Source organism: Micropterus salmoides, unplaced genomic scaffold, assembly GCF_014851395.1.
Source record: "Micropterus salmoides isolate LMB-PRFRI ecotype aquatic unplaced genomic scaffold, ASM1485139v1 Ms_hic_scaffold_2, whole genome shotgun sequence".
NCBI classification, from domain to species: domain Eukaryota; kingdom Metazoa; phylum Chordata; class Actinopteri; order Centrarchiformes; family Centrarchidae; genus Micropterus; species Micropterus salmoides.
This window is the reverse complement of record NW_024041150.1, coordinates 32641379-32661049: the sequence shown is the minus strand read 5'-3', so window position 1 is coordinate 32661049 and position 19671 is coordinate 32641379. Positions and strand designations below refer to the sequence as shown.

Here is a 19671-nt window from a genome sequence, read left to right as displayed (position 1 = left end):
AAAAGCTATCAGAAAATTAAAGAGAGAGTGAGTGATTTTGCAGAAGGATTGTTGATATTTGAACTCAGCTTCAAAACAAATACACCACTTCCTTCAGTGCTCCCTCAGAAGCTCTGCCCCCCTAGGTTTCTCCTAACGCCTTCACCCTTACCTTGTCATATAACTTTCTTCTCTGTTTATACTCTTTAGAATTTTTCCTCTTTTGGCTCTTTCTCGGTCATCTCTCCTTCTTCACAGTTTCTGGAGTCCAGCATGTTGAAATGTGCTCTCTCTCCCGTTGCCCCCCTCCCCCATCACTCCAGTGCACGAGCACTAACTGTTGCTGACTGGCTGTAACAATGTTGTGTGTCAAGGTCCACACCACTGTCTTTATTTTCCATTTACACAGCCAGGGCTGCGTAGCAACCCAATCTATGAAATTGCGATGACGATCCATGATCTAAATTGCAATTTTTCCCCTCATTTTTGAAATGCACTGTGGACTATAGCCAGAATTGAGGTTGCCTATGAATTTCTCCATCTGTAGATGGGATATCATATTTGAAGGCGTATCATATGGTGGACAGTATTCAGAGGTTCATTCCTGCACTTTACATCTTTGATGAGCCAAAAAAATTACGGAAACTGCAGCAATGGTAAAACGGACAATTTCAGTTTGACGTGTTGTGCGTTCAGAGATGGTATTCACTTGGTTGTAACGAGTGGTTATTTGAGTTACTGTTGCCTTTCTCCCATCTCGAACCAGTCTGTCCACTCTCCTCTGACCTCTTACGTCAACAAGGCATTTTCGTCCACACAACTGCCGCTCACTGGATATTTTCTCTTTCATCGGGCCATTCTCTGGAAACCCTAGAGACGGTTGTGCGTGAAAATCCCAGTAGATCAGCAGTTCCTGAAATACTCAGACCAGCCCGTCTGGCACCAACAACCACGCCACGTTCAAAGTCACTTAAATCCCCTTTCTTCCCCATTCTGATGCTCGGTTTGAACTTCAGTAAGTTGTCTTGACCATGTCTACACGCCTAAATGCATTAAGTTGCGGCCATGTGATTGACGGATTAGCTATGTGTGTTGACAAGCAATTGAACATGTGTACCTAATAAAGTGGCCAGTGGGTGTATTTGTGCAGTTGTGTTTAGGCTCTCTTGTAAACGATAGTTTTAATGATCTTACCCCATTTAGGTGAGAAGGTTTTTAGCTCCTACGTTTTAGTAAAATGTCCCTCCATTCTAGTGACTTCTTCTGGTTGGACAATTAGAATTGTTTTTTAATAAGGGACCTTTTTAATTGTGGTGTGTATTTTATTCTTGCAACCTGGGAGAGGAGGGAAGAAGTGTTCGGTTTTATTGTGTGTTATATGAAAGAAGTCATTGCCTTGCTGGGAAATGACTATTCACAAAAAGCCAACACACTACTCTCAGCCCAAACTGGGAGACGTTTTACATGTTTTGTTTTGACATGCATTTTTTTGGATAAGTTATCAATACACTGTCACCAAGGATCATTTCTTTAACATACACAGTAAAGTTTTTATTTCATAGTTGTAGAGATAAACAGGAAACATGAAATCAAATGTCGAACGTGGTGCGTTGTGGTTATTTGGTATGCACCTTAACCAGACGCCCTTACACACATTTTAGATTGTAATAAAAGTGATAGGTAGGTAGTTCTTTGTGGCTATTTTCTAGAGTTTAAACTGGACTTTAATGTTACCCTAAAAATGTTCTGTTGAGTCCTTTTATGGCATTCAAATAATATGTAAATGTCGCTCCTTGTATTAAAAATAATTTCGTACCTTTTGTGTAACTTTTTTTTCTTCAGTTACAGATCATGTATCCTAGATGGTTGTTTTTATGCTGTTCTTGTATAACTGTATTGCGAGTTGAACGGTGATTCCTTGTTATTGTCTTGTACTTTTTCTCTCTATTCTCGTCTCTGTATTCACTGTCTCTCATCTTTGCTTCCTCTAATCTCTTCGTCTCTCTGTACCAAGCTAAAAGTATCATTAGACAGTAACCACTGTATTTGCTGACAGGGTGTGGCAACATTGTGGGGTGTGTGTGTGTGTGTGTGTGTGTGTGTGTGTGTGTGTGTGTGTGTGTGTGTGTGTGTGTGTGTGTGTGTGTGTGTGTGTGTGTGTGTGTGTGTGTGTGTGTGTGTGTGTGTGTGTGTGTGTGTGTGTGTGTGTGTGTGTGTGTGCTGTGACTGTTCCTTTTTTAGTTCAGGGAGGAAACTCAACCAGAATCATAGGAATATAATACGCTTCTGTGGGTGTGTTTTTATTAAATGGTCTTTCAAGCAGTTCTTGGGAGAACAATATGCGAGTGTGTGTCATATTCTGTCTGTTTGTTTGTTTGTTTGTGTGTGCACGGCTGTTAACAAGTGCTTTTTGAGGCCATGATTGCTACAGTTGAATCACTCAAACTTTCCACAGTTCAGGGAGTGGAGTTGCTCTGCTAAAGTTGTTGAGCAGACGTGTATGTCGTGTGGTATGTTTATGTAGTAAGCTAGCAAAAATATCTATATTTACACGCAGGCCTGGACATTTGGGTTCAGAAAAAGGTGAATAATGAATAAGTCATTAGTTTCCCGGGTGTCTTTAAATGTCTTGTTAAATCCAACCAACAGTCCAAACCACAAACATATTCACTTTACTATCACATAAGACAAAGGAAAGCAGCACGTCCTCACATTTGAGAAGCTGGAAGTTTTTTGGCATTAATAAAATAAATAAACAAGATATTTACTGTCAAAATAGCTGCTGATTATTTATTTGTCAATTAACCTTTTGAATTAACAATCTTTTCAGCTGTATAACAAACATGATTTCAAACGTGACATCTACATAATAAGAATGAAATTATGGAGTCGCTGAGGTTGACACACTTCCTGCCAGGTTTCTCTTTTTCAAACCAGCCAGCCAGAGAAGAGTTAACTTCAAAGCAAACTAAATTTATTTTTAGAAAAGACAAGTGCACATCACATCTATTAAGATATGACATAAGCAGTATAATTTACATTACATATATATTTCAAAAATAATTTGCATGACATTGAAGTGAGACTAACTTTTAAAGGAAGAAACATTCTTCTGTAAAATGCTTGCTTAGTTCAGTATACTCTGGTTTTACTTATAGCTACTTGGTCTGGTACCTTATGGTGGCTAAAGTTAGCTAATGTTTGCATAGATTATATTGCTGTGTAACTCATAGCTGTGTTTGCTGACTTTATTTGTTCTTCTCTACGTGTGTGACTGTTACACTATATTTTTAGCATTATCCTGTCTAGCACAAGTTATAGTCTCAGTTTAAATTTAAAAAAATGTTTTTGATGACTAGCTATATCCATTAATGACAATAATGGTTTAACATTGTTAAAATTAGCTTAATGAAAGGGCAACCTGGTGGCTTTACTAGCAGCTTGATTTAACGTGAGCTTTGGACTCAAATGTTCACAAAATCCCAAATTTTAGAGGTTCAGAGCTAGTAAGTTTATTAGCTTAAAGCATTAATGACAAAAAGTTTAACTTGGAGATTCTGCCAGCTGTTAATCAATTGCTAGCTGTTGGGGCGGTTTTTTACTCGTCAGCTGACTAGCTGGCTGCTAGTTACCTGTCTGAATACGACTTGACGCCATCTTCAAGATAATAGACTCACTGCTCTGTTTTATGGAATAACTTATAGACACAGTCCTCTTTCTAGATTTTTTTTTAAAATATAATGATTCAAAATGAGACATCTTTCTCAAAGAAACCATCAAAGTTCAAGTACATAGCTTGATTTTAGATCTCTTAATTGACCCTTCGCTAAGCCACGCCCTGGCTGGCCAATCACAGCGCAATGCAGGACTCTCTCTACCTGAGGTCCGACACTTACATGGCTGCGCTCAATTGACTCTAATGTAAGTGAGTCGTTTTCCAGTTTTCTTCCAAGATATGGTGAAACGCTGTTCCTGGGTCTGTGACGGAAAGGTAAGAGCAGTAACCCCACCAGGATTTGAACCCGGGTCTACGGGGTTACCAAACATGCAACTTGACGGCAACGCCAAAGAGCGAGGCTCATTGGTATGGCAGTCACAGTGTGACGATGGTCAACCGTAGTGACGGTGGTCTGTCACAGGGGCACTTTTAATAATTAAAGATGCAACCCAGAGAGGCTGAAAGAAGAAGTAGGATTTATTATCTTACCAAAACCTAAGACAAGACAAATCCAGAAAAATGGTAATTAGCTAACGCTAGCTAACTTACTGCTGAATGTAACGTAATAAAGCCCTACTGTTCTGTTTTTTAATCATTGTAATAGTGAACAGAGACCTGCCCAGCAGTACAAGAACAGTGTTGATCCTTAATATCGTTGTCCTCTTTCTCAATAGTCAGGTGATATGGTGGTTGGTTCACTTTTACTCTTTGATTGGTAGGCTTTAGCTTCTTTCTACAATATTAAAATGCACAAAGCAACTGCAAAACTGTCTGCTTATTTCTGAGATCGCTTTTTCCAACAAATTTGTCAATATTTCTCCGAGGAGTGCAGTAATAAAAAGGTGCAGCGCCGTGATAAAAGTCTGTCATGTCCGACAGTTTGTCGGACTTAGCAACAGTAACTAAGGGGGGCTTGGCTTAGCAAAGCGTCAATTGGCGTCCACATCTCAGTTTGAGGCCTATTTATCTCGGGTGAATTCAGCAAATCAAATAGGTCAGGTGCGTGCCCATTATTGGCCGTTTCTGCCAGAAGCAGTCGACCAATCAGAGTTTTTATAGGTGTGATTAACAATGGGAAAGTAATAGATCTATATAAGGACAGAAAAAAGTCCAAGAAAATGGCAACAAGCGTGAATGAGGTTGACCCAGGTATGCAAGTCGACTTACAGAAATAACAACTCTTAAATCTACTTATTTTATTTAATGTTTGGTCCATGTCAAGGTACTAAAAAAACTAACCATTTTGCTCTGAATGTTCATGGTCACCAGAGGATGACTCCTAATAGTTGGGTGATTCATTCACCTTTCCTCAGCTGCCACCATGAGACTAAAACTTTCACTTGTACACAGGAAACCAACATATTTGCTGAGCACATTCATACTCCCCAAAGGAACCCTTTTGATTTTTTTATGGTCTTGTGACCTTTCCTCTGGCGCGACCTTCAGAAAAAAGTAAAATTATCAATAATTAACAATAACTAATCTAAACTCCTTCCAGTTACTTTTGTGATCATGTCAATGTAATGCAATTTCTTTTTTTTCTTTTTTTTAACATGAATAGCTTGGGCAGCTAAAATGTGACGTAATATATCACCAAAAACTAACATTAACATGGACAGCTAAAAAAAAAACTCACTGGGATGCTTATTCCTGTAAACTCACTGTTACTGCTGTGGTTATAAAACTCAAACAGCACAGAGTTTAGGAAATGAACGTAAGTCAGTGGAAAGCTCTCATAGATAAGTATGGGGTGTGTGTGTGTGTGTGTGTGTGTGGTCTGGCAGCTGTGTATGTTCAGTTCCTGTTATCTTTAACTGTCATGCTTGCTTCCTTCTGTGTTTTTATGGGGTTTTTTGTGTGTGTGTGTGTGTGTGTGTGTGTGCGACGGTGACATTGTGTAGCTCTGTGGTGACAACATGGCTGTCATGTTGCAAAGCCTTGTGTGTGAGGAAATAAGAGTCACTGGGAATCTAATTGAAACTTCAGTGCTTTAGTATAGTTATTGTACTTTTGTAGACTTTGCATATGTAATTCTTCAGATTTGACCATTGTTTTGGTAAAATCTCATTTTACATTCGTTTGTTACATAATGTTATACTCACTACATACTGTATGCTAGAGCTTGATTTGATGTCAACTATTAAATGAATCACCAAATAATTTGACAATTGATTAATCAATTGAGGATTTTATTTTTTTTTTTTAAACTAAGTCATATTTCTCTGTCTTCAGCTTTTTAAATGTGAATATCTTTTTCGGGTTTATATACTCCTCTCTGACAGTAAGCTGAATCTTTTTGGTTTTTGGACAAAACAAGACATTTGACATCATCTTGGGCTTTGGGAAACCCTGATCAACATTTTTCACTATTTTCTGATATTTTATATACCACACAATGAAACGATAAATCAAGAAAACAAGTGACCGATTAATCGACTGTATGAAGATAATTGTCAGTTGCGGCCTTTTTTTTTAGTCAAATCTCATTTCACATAAAGTAATATGGAACATTATGTTATACTCACTGCATATCCTATGAATTGAATATAGTTTTATGTAAAATATGTTTTTAAATAATTTAATTATTGTGTAAATATAAACTACTCTTCATCAGTTTTCTTTTTGCCTCCTCTCCTCTTCCTCCTCACAGAGTTCTCAGATCGATCCAGAGGAGTTGTTCACCAAATTGGATCGGATTGGAAAAGGATCTTTTGGAGAGGTGTGCGTCATTTTTCGCATTTAAGTTCATCATGAAACCTGGTTGATTGTTAGTGTTATGCCTGAAGTCAATGAGACCAATTCTTTAGTGTTTATCTACTTTTATTTTTAATTATTTTTCTATATTATCTCACTCTTTCTTTCTTATTGTCTCATCTTCACTCCTGTCATCCTTTTAACTTCCATTTCCTTGTCTTTTTGCTTTTCTTATTTGCTATATTGCTTATTTTTTGTCTTCTCTGCATCTTGTCTGTTATTTTTGTTTGTTTTTAATTGTCTCTCTTTGTCTTTTGTCCTGTTACTCTTTTATCTTCTGCTTTCCCTGTTGTCTTTTGGCCATATTTCATTGCCTCATTTTCTTGTATCAACTTTTCTCTAACCGTCTTTCCTTTCCCCGTTTCATCGCACTGATGCATTCCTCCTCCTCCTGCAGGTGTTTAAAGGTATCGATAATCATACTCAGAGTGTTGTTGCAATTAAGACCATTGACCTGGAGGAGGCTGAGGATGAGATCGAGGACATCCAGCAAGAGATCACAGTTCTCAGTCAGTGCGACAGTCCGTACATCACCAAGTACTTCGGCTCCTATCTGAAGGTAAGACCGACTTTTTAATTCCTTCAAACTGATCAGTTTATGGCACAAAACAGGAAGGGGATGTTGTTCTTACAGGGAAAACTGAGCTAAAAATATCCCATTTCAAAAAGGTCACTGTTGATTTGATTAATTCATTATGCATTTTCTGTTCGTTTAGAAAATGAATTCTCTCTTTCAGGGCAGTAAACTATGGATCATCATGGAGTATCTTGGTGGAGGCTCAGCACTCGACTTGGTGAGTGTTAAAGTAGTTTCTAGTAAGATTTATTGATCTGATTCAGTAAAATTACATAAAAATAAGGTCACTCGTGAAGTAAAGTTATAGCATTTATTCAGAATTCAATTGGCAGAGATTTAAATCCAAAAGGAGTGATCCTCACATTAAAGGCTTCTTTCAAAAGATGAAACTTTCTAAAATTAAAATGGCTACTATAGCTCTACCCTCTGGAAATGTATCCCTTCAGTTTAGTCTGAATATTTCCTGCTAGATATGGTGGCTTTTTATCCATTATAATTCACATTTGTGTCCAAATAAATCCACAGGTAAGGGGGGAAAAAAAGGACAAAAGAAGAAAATCAAAACCTAATCAGAAAATCTGGACTGTGATTATTGGCTAAGGGGGAAATTGTGGGTGTACGAAGCAGTAAATAATAAGAAGGTTGGAAATGGATATGAATGAAATGTAAAAAATGTTTTTTATAAAAAAAATATACCGCAATACTTGTGATGCCTTGGTTGCCATTTTCTGTGTTGAGTCTTGTCACATATCAAACTGAACAGGGTGTGTTTAAGTTTCTACGTGTACCCTCCGGCATGTCGGTGAGTGTTTAAGTCTGTGTCATCACGTGACGTGTGTGTGTGTGTGTGTGTGTGTGTGTTTGCAGCTCCGGGCGGGTCCATTTGATGAGTCTCAGATTGCCACCATGCTGAAGGAGATCCTGAAAGGGCTTGACTACCTGCACTCTGAGAAGAAGATCCACAGAGACATCAAAGGTATGGACAGGATTAAACACCAGCCTGGATCTTTAGGTCTTGTGTGGTGTGATTTAGTATTGTGCTTTAGTAAAATATAATGACTTGCAAGAGACACATTTAAAGAAGATCAGTCAATAATGCTGCAACAGAAGCCAAGATATCCTGACTGTTAGTATCTACTGTGGATCAAGCTCCAAAAACACTACACTTCCCATAATGTAATTCAAAAGCACCCATCATTAGACCCTCCCTGACTGGCAAATGGCAACATCTTCCAACCCGAAATACCCAAGACTCGTTTAACAAAGCTCATGTACAGCTCCAGAAGACACTATACAAATGTTTTCACAGGCTGTGTAGTACTTCATGTTACTTGTAAATTAATTTTAACATGTAAAAGTGGTGTTGTGCCCCTTAATGGGCTCATGAATAGCACTTGTTCACTCTGTGTGCCCACATATACCAAGCCAGGAGAAGATCCAGACTGCTGAAATTCCCACATTTAAAGGCACAGTGTGAAGAATTTCTGATGATGGCGCACCCTGGTGGCAGAATTAAAAAATACTGTGGCAGATTACAGATCTGACCCTAGACACTGACAATAAAAGCGCTTAAAGTAACAAAGACTTCAGCAATCAGACTTGGCAATCAGAATAATCTGAAAGATGCTTTAATCGTATAACAATTCCATACAAAGGTGCTTTAAAGGTGTAAAAGTGTAGAGAGTCTTCCATGAAACAAATGTTGATTTACCAAAATCGGGAATAATTCTCTGTAGCTGCCAACGTCCTGCTGTCGGAGCACGGTCAGGTGAAGCTGGCGGACTTCGGGGTGGCCGGTCAGCTGACAGACACGCAGATCAAAAGGGAAACTTTTGTGGGTACGCCGTTCTGGATGGCTCCCGAGGTCATCCAGCAGTCCGCCTACGACTCCAAGGTAAGACACTTTTTTATATCACTACAGACATATGTATTCATATATTCATCCACTTAAAGGTACAGGAAACTCAAATTTGCAACATTATAGGTTTAAATTGTGTTGGTGGTCTTGTCATTGTTTGCTAAACCCGTTGTCCAATTGTAGCTTTTAGGGCTGTGTTTGCTCTGATGTTTGTATCTAAGGTTAACATGCCTGGCTAACTAGTTACACTTTGTAGTAACCTAGCGCTACTTCCAGTCAAGATTTAGCATTAAGTTAGCTAACCGCATTACATTGTGAGGTTACATCACATTAAATTACATTACATTTACTCATTTAGCTGACGCTTTTATCCAAGGTGACTTACAATTGCTATATATGTCAGAGGTCACACGCCTCTGGAGCAACAAGGAGTTAAGTATCTTGTTCAGGGAGACATTGGTGAATGTGTGACAGTGGACACCCGGGTCTCCCACATTAGAGGCATGTGTCTTATCCACTGCCCCATCGCCACCCCATTAGAAAAAGTTAGGTTCTAAAGAAAACACCATTCAGAAGTGGCACCTCTCTGCGTGTGAGCCGTGTAACAGCAATCCTAGATGCTACTAATTGCTAAATCAGAATTTAATGTAACGTTACCGGCTCTGTCCTGGTCTGTTAGGGATTACAGGAAGCTTACCTGACATAACTTTATCAAACTTTGTCAGTTTGTCCTCATCCTGAAATCCCTTTCTCTGACAAAGGTAAATATATTAACTTATTATGTCTAACTAGCATCCCTGTTTATTGTTGGTCATGTCATCGTCTGAAAAAGTGAAGCCTACTTTTGTCCACTTGTGTCCCATTGTTTGAAATATTACTATACATTACACAAGCTACTTTTAACTGGGAGATTCTGCTGCAAGTGACGTGACACAATTTTTCTAGGTTAAGAGTCACCACCCTGCTGAGCTATAAAACACACTGTTTACTCATGGGTGTAGAGTTGTGTTGGAGTGATGTTTATTGTCCCTCACAAACAAGCCAGTAGTGCCGACTAACGTAACCTGAAAGATTAAAAAATAAGAGCTGAATCCAAAATGGATCCTGCACTTGGCACCCATTCCTAGTTAGAGCCTCTGGGTGGATGTGAAACGTTAAATAACTTGTTTTGTCATTCGTGAGGTTGTTAAAATGATTAGGTCTCATTTCTCAGATTTAGTTATACTCGTCGGGGATCAGCGCAAACAAAGAAGAAGAAGATACTTTATTGTCACATACACATTGCGAAATTCATTCTCTGCGTTTAACCCATCCCTCAAAGGAGCAGCCGCTGTGCAGATTTCCAGAACTCCAGATCTTTATCAGTGTGTAGTCAATGTCACTGACTGGAGAACCTAACATGTTTTTAATGATGGGGCAAACCGGCGCAAACCCACGCAGAGAACATGCAAACTCCACACAGAAAGGCCAGGGTTTGAACCCGCGACCTTCTTGCTGTGAGGCCTCAGTACTGTCCACTGGACCGCCGTGCTGCCAACTACCTATTTGTTGGGATGAATGTGGCGATGCTGCTCTGTTGTATTTTTAGTTCTGGTTGTTAAAAGCTCATCTGGTTTAAATATACAGTTTATGGCTGTGGGATTACTCTGTGCCTTTGTGTATTGGCGTAGCAACTTCAGCCACGTGGTTGTCTTGCTGTGTCTGGCTTTGAGGCACTTTGCATTACTTCCACAGTCTCTTTGGTTTTATTTGCATGTAAGAGAAACTCCCACACTGTCCTTTTGTCTGGACTTGAATGAGAAGGTCTGAATCACCTGTTGATTTTTAGCTATGCTTGGTACAACACATGCATATGTGTAATGTAGAGATCTGGAAAAGGGATTCCCTTGTCTTTCTCTTTGTCTCTATACTCAGAGTAAACGGCAGTATGCCCCAAAAAGTGACGAACATTCATGTTTTCAGAGCTGCACCTGCTGCTCTCAGACACACACAAAGGTAAAAGCCTGATATAAATGGTTGGATGAGATACCCAATAACAAAGTAAATAATGTCTTTTATGAACCTACATAATAAAGTGACGTCTCCTGACCTGCTTGTCTGTCTGTCTGTGTTTCAATGCACGTCTGAGGAAAGCCTGCGTGCGTGTGTGGTTAGGCGTGTTTTGGAAATAAGGCAAATCCATTAGGGTGTGTATACTTTGTCTCTTGATGTGGTTTGATACAAGCCTGTGTGTGCGTCTGGTTGTGTGTTTGCACACAGATCTGTGTGTATTTTAAAGAGCGTGTGTGTACATATGCATATTGTGTATGTAACGTGTATGAGTTGTTGTTATTATGTCAAAAATGTTACTTTCAACGTCAAACGGCCACAATACTTCCAGAAGTTGTGTGTGTCACTCTTAATCTTAGTTATTTTCTTAGTCACGGGGTTTTTTTTGTGTCAGAATGACGAAAGATTGAGGCTCAAAGAGAGTAAAGAAAGATGTAGAAAAGAAATTACCTGGAAACAGAATGACAAAAGAAAATGTCTGGAAGAAGTCTTCTTTTCACCAGACTCGTTATCATTAACTATTTCTTGATAATACTGTTTTTGATGATCATATAATTCATTAAATGAGAAAAACAAAAAGTTACCAGATATTACAGATATGTTTTACTGTGATAAACAGCTAAAGGAAACTTGTGATGATATGCCTTAAGGAAATGATTTTATTTTGTAGTAGTTAACATTTATATCACAACAATGACACAATATGACTGGTGGGAGGTGGATTATATAATTTTTTTATTTGTGGAAGATTGTTTTGAGTCTTCTATAAAAGGAAGGAAGACAAAGTACCAGAGACAGTTAGCAGACACCACTAACAGTTACATAAATAGGAGACGTAACCTGAGCAGTCGGAAGAAGCTTACAAGAAAAGGCTGCCATTGTGCTTAAAGGACGGTGTGTGTGCGTGTCTGTGTATGCGTATATGTCTGTATTTGTTGCCAGATAATCCCAGTAGATTTGTAGATCCAGTCACACATCACCATGTACAGTATTAGCACAATTTGTGCCATTCATATGGGGATAATGTGGATTTTGACTTTAAAGCTGCCATAAATCCATATTTTCATACTAACAGTGGATCAAGAGGCCCGCTCCTTGTGATGAACTTGAAGAGATGTATTATGACCCTGCAGCTCTGCTGAGCTTATTAGTGTCATTCATCTCATTGTTTTGGTGTTATTGCTGCTTTTGCTATCTGCTCAGCAACAAACAGCTGACACTGACAAGTGATACAAAGAGAAAGTTGTGTCCAGAGAGCAGAGGTAAACCGGTGGTGTCTCCTCCTGTGCTCCCTCACTGACCCTGGCAAAAACCCCTACTCTGCTCGGGAAAGTTAATAATGAAGGTAAAAAAAAAAAAAGAATAATAATAAAGGCTGCGGGCTAACATCATCATGTTTTCATGCATTTTACATTGTATTTAAACATTGGCATTAGGATCCTTTTTGACATCAAGCCTTTACATTATGTTATGTCATATATAATGAGACATTATCTAGCGTTAAATCACCTACAGTTTTGTCTGCAAACACATAATATAATCAATAAGCCACCTGTTGACATTTTGTTGATTTTGTAAAAGCAATAAAAGAGCAGCCATGTGGTTTAAATGAGTTATTAAACACTACCTGGTGGGAAATTAAAAGTTAGGACAGTTTAACAGTTTATTTAAGATTTTACAAAGTTAGGATGCTTCTGTAATACACTTTTCTTATCTAAAGTTAGGAAAGGAACATTGACTTAGACCATTACAGATTAACAGTTCCTTTTTCCTAAATCAGTTCCTAAACCTTATTACCATGGTTACCAGAGACCAAAAACCGAGCTAAATGGAAAGCAAATATTGGACTTGCATCTGTTAGGTGGCAAGAAGCACGACTCGTGCGCATGCGTGCGTGTTGTCTCCTGCCACTGGCTGCCATATGTTCAGTGTGTAACAGTAACGGAGCTGGTTAAGAGTCAAATAGTGACCGAGCATCCTGTTGTAATGTGACCCCGAGCAGCTCAGCTACAACTGTAGAGTCTGTGTGTGTGTGTGAGATGATGGCTGCTCCTTACCTGGTCTGCCACATGGTCATTGGAGCAAGTCAAAACTAAGTGACATTCAACCTCTGTGTGTGTGTGTGTGTGTGTGTGTGTGTGTGTGTGCGCGCGCGTGCACCCAGGTTGACATATGGTTAGTGGGTGTCATAGCCATTGTGCAAACAAAAAGTCAGCCTGACAACTCTCACCCAAACCGTGTGTGTGTGTGTTCATGTAGAAATAGCTGTGTGATCTCTATTCCTAACATGCAGTGAAACAAGTGCAAGCAAAAACTTGAGATTTTGCTGAGGATTTGTCTTTTTCTTTCTGTTTTATATTATTGTAATCTGAATTATCTTTGGGTTTTGGACTGTTGGTCAAACAAAATAAGCTATTTGAATATTTTCCCCTATTTTTAAACATTTTATAGTGTAAACAATTCTTAAAACAATGCTTAATCATAACAATAACAGACAGACAGATGATGTGATAATGAAAACAATCACTCTCTAACTTTGGGTAAAAACCAGTCACTCTGAGGGATGTGTTGCAGTTGTAGCAGGCCTCTAAAATACTGCTTCTGGTTAAAAATTGCATTAGACGTTTGGTATTTTGACAAGAGATGCTGCCAAAAGCCTGTTCAAACTTTCCTGTCACAACAGCGCCCGTTTGTTTTAAAGGTGGCTGTAAAACGTCTTTTTGTAAGGAATTTATACAGAATATTCTGGGACACTTGGCATCCTTAAGTCTCTTTTTATCATTGTTATTAATCATTGTAAACCTACAAAGATACATTCAACATGTCAAAAGCTAGCCAGGTATAAATGAAGGCTGTAACCAGTGCACTTTTTCAGGGGAACACTTATGAGTTAGATTGTTAACAGTCTGTAGTGACAGGTGTTCTGACTGTGTCTCTGCAGGCTGATATTTGGTCGCTGGGCATCACTGCCATCGAGCTTGCCAAGGGAGAACCTCCGAACTCAGACATGCATCCGATGCGAGTGCTGTTCCACATCCCCAAGTCTCCTCCTCCGACGCTGAGTGGAGATTTTTCCAAGAGCTTCAAAGAGTTCACCGAGTCTTGCCTCAACAAGGACCCTGCCTTTGTAAGACACACACACACACACACACACACACACACACACACACACACACACACACACACACACACACACACACACACACACACACTAATGAACTGTAATTTTTTTTTTTACTCATTTTATATTTAGATATTCCCCTCTCCAGTATTTGCAGCTGGACAGGAGCCTTTTTTATGGTGTTTATGTGTTTTTATGTGTCTTACACAGTGGTGGGAAGTGACTAAGTACATGTATTGAAATGCTGTACTTAATTACAATTACAATTGCGCTTAAATTCAGCATCAGGTACTACTTGAGTATTTCCAACGGTTTACTACTTCACACTTCTACTCCACTACTCTGAGGCAAATATTCTCTTTTATCTGACAGCTTTAGTTACTATAAGTAAAAATCAACCACCGGGATTATAAACACATTGTTGTATTTTAAACCAAAATAAACCAGGTTTCCCAACCTTTTTGACTTTTGGGGCTCCTTGTCACTTTTCAGATGTCTTTGAGTTGTTATCAGGTCCTACAAAGAAACATTTCTCCTCTAAACTACCCACATGATTTCATTTAATGGTCACACATTGTAACAACTGATATTTCCATGTCTTTTTTGATTTAAAAAAACAAAAGCAGGTCTAGCTGCTCTAAATAGTGTTAAAGTATCCAAAACACTCAACCCATGAAGAAATGGACACAGCCTTTATTGTTATCACTAACTGTTTGAGGCAAAAAGAGGTAAAATGATCTATTATCAGAATCTTAGTTTTTTCTTCTTTCCTCTCCGATTATTCATCTCATGACCCCTCATATTTATCTGGTGACCCTTTGGAGGGGCTCAACCCCTATGTTGGGAACTTCTGGCCTAAACTAGCTGACTTTATGTAAAGTAGTTCAAACTTTCTCCACCTGGAGCAGCTACAACAGAACAATGCTGCTCTAACATTGATGCATCAATAATATGCTAGTCATTTGCTGCAGAATGAGTATATTTTCTTTTGATATTTTAAAACTTTAGATACAATTTGTTCATAATACTTAAGTACTTTTACTTAATTAGGTTTTTGAATGCAGGACTTTAAAATAGAGGGTTTTGGTATGGTTACGTAGGAAAAGGATCTGATTAATCCTTCCACCACTGGTTTTATACTTTGACTGAAATTTTCTTTTACTAATCAGACAACGATAACATTTTAGGGTTTTCCTAGGGGCTACAGTTTTAATGAGTGCCACTGAAATAAAAACTAAATAAATAAATATATTAAAGAAAACCAACTACCAAAATCTTCCCATCATATAGAAAATGCAGATTTTATACATACATAAAATGCTAAATGTTTTTGTGTCTTGACTTTTTAAATAAAGTTTTTTTCTGCTGTTTGTCATCCTGTTAAATTCATCTAAACTCAACATTTATAGTTTTTAAGGTTAGGAGGTTTGAGGCAAATAAATATATTTTCATGTCATTGATTTTAGGTCAGTTTCCCTTTTATATGTGTGATTGTATTTGCATCTTGCTGCCCCCTGGTGGACTAACAGCTCCTCTCGCCCTCTTTTTTTTTTCTCTTTCTCATCCACATATACAGTAAACCATTTAAGAAAGATAAGTACAATTTCCGAACCTGAGAGATTCACTATCCACCACTCCCATTATTTATTTTATTCATCATCTCTCTCTCTGAAGCCCCTTATAAAAACCCTGAATGAAGAAATGAAGAAAGTCTGTAAATCTTGTCCCTCTGCTCTCTCTTCACAGCGTCCCACAGCCAAGGAGCTCCTCAAACACAAGTTCATTGTTAAACACTGTAAGAAGACATCCTACCTCAGTGAGCTGATTGACAGATACAGGAGGTGGAAAGAGGAGGGGCACACCGACAGCAGCTCTGATGACTCAGACAGGTAATCTGGTTACTTTTGTTGTGGCAAAAACTTCATTTCCAGATGTGATTTCTTTTTTGTTTGTTTTAACTTTGAGTTAAACACTGTGATTTAAACAGGAAAACGCTGCAAAGAAGCGCAGTTCTGTTTAAGTCTATGTGCACATTGTGAAGTGCTTAGTGAGTAACGTGTGTGTGTGTGTGTGTGTGTGTGTGTGTGTGTGTGTTTATGCGTGTATAAAGTGAGTCCAGTAATAAGGAGAACGGTGAATCTCCCGAGTGGTCCTTCACCACTGTCCGCAAGAAGAAGACGGAGGGCAGGAAGTTCATCAATGGGACGGTCAGTGTGTGTGTGTGTGTGTGTGTGTGTGTGTGTGTGTGTGTATATATATATATGTATATACTGTGTGTGTGCAAGTAATACTTCATAAAGCATGCACTTCAGTAACTTTTCATGGGTGGAGAAATGCTAATATCTTTTGTCAAAATGGTCAAATCTCATTTGATTGTTTGACAGGCTAAAAAGTACCTTTGCAATTGCATTTCTTCCAGTCTGCATGAGGGGTGAGATTTAGCATAATTTTTTTCCCTTTTGTAAACTCAAGAAAAAGTATTGTAGCATTTGAAAATGTTCCTTTTTACATTTAGCACACATTTTGAGAGATGAAATAGTAAAAAGGACCAATGACTGATTTTATTCCAAAATCCTGGAAAACGTAACTTCACAGAAAAACACTGGTCAGTATTTCAAAGTGGACGTTCTGTAAAAAAAAGCGTTTTTATGAACAAGATCTTAAGTTGACTTTTTTTTGTCTTGTCGAACAAGCCTTTATGTGTCTTTACAACTGCACCAAATATAAATAAATAAGTATACTAAGCATAAGTAATATAAATAAGTTCTCACCTTGTTTTTTTCTCCTTTTCAACTTCACCTTCCGTCTCTTTCTCCTTCTCTTAATCTGTGCAGAGTCAGGATCAGCTGAGTAAATCTGCCAGTCTGGCCACAGTCATCTCTCCTGTCTTCACTGAGGTGAGCATATGTAGACTTGACTCAAAAAATAATAAGATCAGCCAAAAACAACCACATTTTGTACAGTATACAGTTTTGAGGCATTGACAGCACAGTTTGTGTACACTATGTACAATATGAGTGTATATACGAAATATAGCGTACTGCATTCAAGAGCAGTCACAAAGTGCTTCACAAAAGAAATAAAGAAGCTGACAGCCTTAAAATAAAAAAACACAAAAAAGAAATAAGTGAAAATAAGAGTGAATAGAAAATTACACAGACGCGTATATAAACATTTATATTTACTCATTTGGCAGATGCTTTTATCCAAAGCGACTTACATTTGAGGAACAACATACAAGCATCAACAGAGCATCAAATACAGATCTACAACTGACAATACATACTAGTAAGAGCAGCAATAAATACTAGTAAGAGCTCATAGTACATATCACATCAATGGGGTAAATACCTAGGGAAGGAAGTAAGAGTTAACAAAAAAAACGCAATCATTACAAGATAATTGTAGGGGATAGAAGAAGAAGAGTACAGGATGTGCATGTTAGGAGTTAGAGGTGTTATAAGAAGAAGTGTTCTCAGAAGAGATGAGTTTTCAAGAGCTTCTTGAAGTTAGAGAGGGGCGCCCCTGCTCTGATGGCGTGTGGCAGCTCATTCGACCATCGTGGTGTCACAGATGCGAACAGCCGGGACTGGGATTGCTTTGTGTGAAGGGATGGCAGAGCCACACGGCGTTCGTTGGAGGAGCGTAGCGGCTGAGAAGGAACGTAAACTTCTATTATAGAGTTTAGGTAGATGGGCGCAGACCCAGTAGTCTCTCTGTATGCAAGCATTAGTGACTTGAATTTGATTCTGGAGGCCACGGAGAGCCAGTGGAGGTCACTGAATAATGGAGTGACATAAGTTCTTTTGGGCTGATCAAAAAACCAGATGCGCTGCTGCGTTCTGAACCATTTGTAAGGGTTTCACCACACAAGCTGGAAGACCTGTTTGGAGGCCATTGCAATAGTCGAGGCGATAGATAACCATGGCCTGTACCAGAAGCTGGGTGGCGTACTGAGTGAGGTACGGCCTGATTTTTCTGATGTTGTATAGAGCGAAGCGACATGACCGAGAGACAGCAGCAACATGCCCTGAAAAGGACAGCTGGTCATCAGTCATGACACCCAAGTTTCTCACCACCCTGGTTGGAGTGATGGTTGAGGAGTCAATATGTAGTTTGATGTTATGGTGGATAGATTGCTTGACAGGAATGACCAAGAGTTCAGTCTTAGAGAGGGTTTAGTGTAAGGTGGCAAGCCTTCATCCATGCAGATATGTCCGAGAGACAGTCCCTGATCCGTGCCGAGACGATTGGGTCGTCTGGCGGGAAGGATAGGTAGAGTAGCGTATCGCCTGCATAGCAGTGGTAAGAGAAGCTGTGAGAGCGAATGATCGGCCCAGTAAGGTGGTGTAAATTGAGAAGAGAAGGGGCCCTAGCACTGAGCCTTGGGGCACCCCTGTGGAGAGGCAGTGGAAGGAGGATAATTGTCCTTGCCACAAAACATTGTAGGAACGCCCCGAGAGTTAGGATTCGAACCACAGGAGTGCTTTACTCGAGATGCCCATTGCTGAGAGTGCGGATAGCAGGATCCTGTGGTTGACTGTGTCAAAGGCAGCTGATGGGTCAAGCAGGATAAGAACTGAGGATTGGGCTGCAGCTTTAGCTGCCCTTAGGGCTTCTGTTACAGACAGAAGAGCCGTTTCAGTAAAGTGGCCCCTCTTAAAACCAGACTGGTATGGATCTAGGAGGTCATTCCGTGAGAGGAATTCTGAGACCTGTTTGAATACTGCCCGTTCAATAGTTTTGGATAAAAATGATAGAAGAGAAACTGGCCAATAGTTCTCAACTTGAATTTGGTCAAGTGAGTGCTTTTTGAGCAAGGGTGTAACCCGGGTCCTTTTGAAAATGGTCGGGAAGGTTCCTGAAGCCAGAGAAGTATTTATCACATGAGTGACTGTCGGGACCACAGTAGGAGATATGGCTTGGAGGAGATTCGTAGGAATCGGGTCCAGTGGGCATGTAGTTGGACGGCTACGGATCAAGAGTTCTGATACTTCACTCTCTGTGAGAGGAGTAAACGAGGAGAGTGAAGAACCACTGACCTGGGAGGGCAGAGGAAAAGATGTATTAGGACTGCTACAATGGTTGAGTTTGAATGTTTCAGAGAATTGGCTAGTTATAGCTGCCACTTTTCCTGCGAAGAAGATGGCAAAGGTATCAGCAGACAAGTTTGTATGTGGTGGAGGAGGATTTAGTAGTGCTTTAAAAGTGGAAAATAACTTCCTTGAGTCAGTGGCAGTGCTAATTCTGTTATTATAGAACACAGTTTTGGCAGCACTGATGCTTGTTGAGAAGGAGGATAGGAGCATTTGGTAGCCCGTAAGGTCAGCGAGGTCTTTGGTTTTTCGCCATTTTCTTTCAGCGGCTCTGAGATCAGTACGGAGCCCACGGATGGTATCTGTTAGCCACGGGTGGGACTGGTTCAGGCGAGCAGGTTTGGTGGATAGAGGACACAGGCTATCCAGGCACATCTGTCAGAGATTTAATCAGGAGATATTTACATTTTGCATAGTAGCTCCAAATTCTTCTTTTTAATGGTGTAGTTTGGGGACATTTTCTTATGCACTTTCTTTCTGAGGGTTAGATGAGAAGATAGTTACCACCCTCATATCTGT

At 39.4% G+C, this 19671-nt stretch overlaps 1 protein-coding gene across 2 annotated transcripts in view; it reads left to right on the top strand.

The window, feature by feature from the left end:
- The window catches only part of stk26 (serine/threonine protein kinase 26), a 33974-nt gene that overhangs the window by 11725 nt on the left and 2578 nt on the right, over positions 1-19671 (top strand). For both annotated transcript variants that reach the window (XM_038731222.1, XM_038731221.1), the window contains exons 2-10: positions 6348-6416; positions 6849-7010; positions 7189-7245; positions 7896-8004; positions 8765-8922; positions 13877-14062; positions 15803-15945; positions 16167-16263; positions 16891-16953. In XM_038731222.1, the coding sequence (XP_038587150.1) occupies positions 6348-6416; positions 6849-7010; positions 7189-7245; positions 7896-8004; positions 8765-8922; positions 13877-14062; positions 15803-15945; positions 16167-16263; positions 16891-16953 (1044 nt within the window). The remainder of the gene's footprint in view (positions 1-6347; positions 6417-6848; positions 7011-7188; positions 7246-7895; positions 8005-8764; positions 8923-13876; positions 14063-15802; positions 15946-16166; positions 16264-16890; positions 16954-19671) is intronic.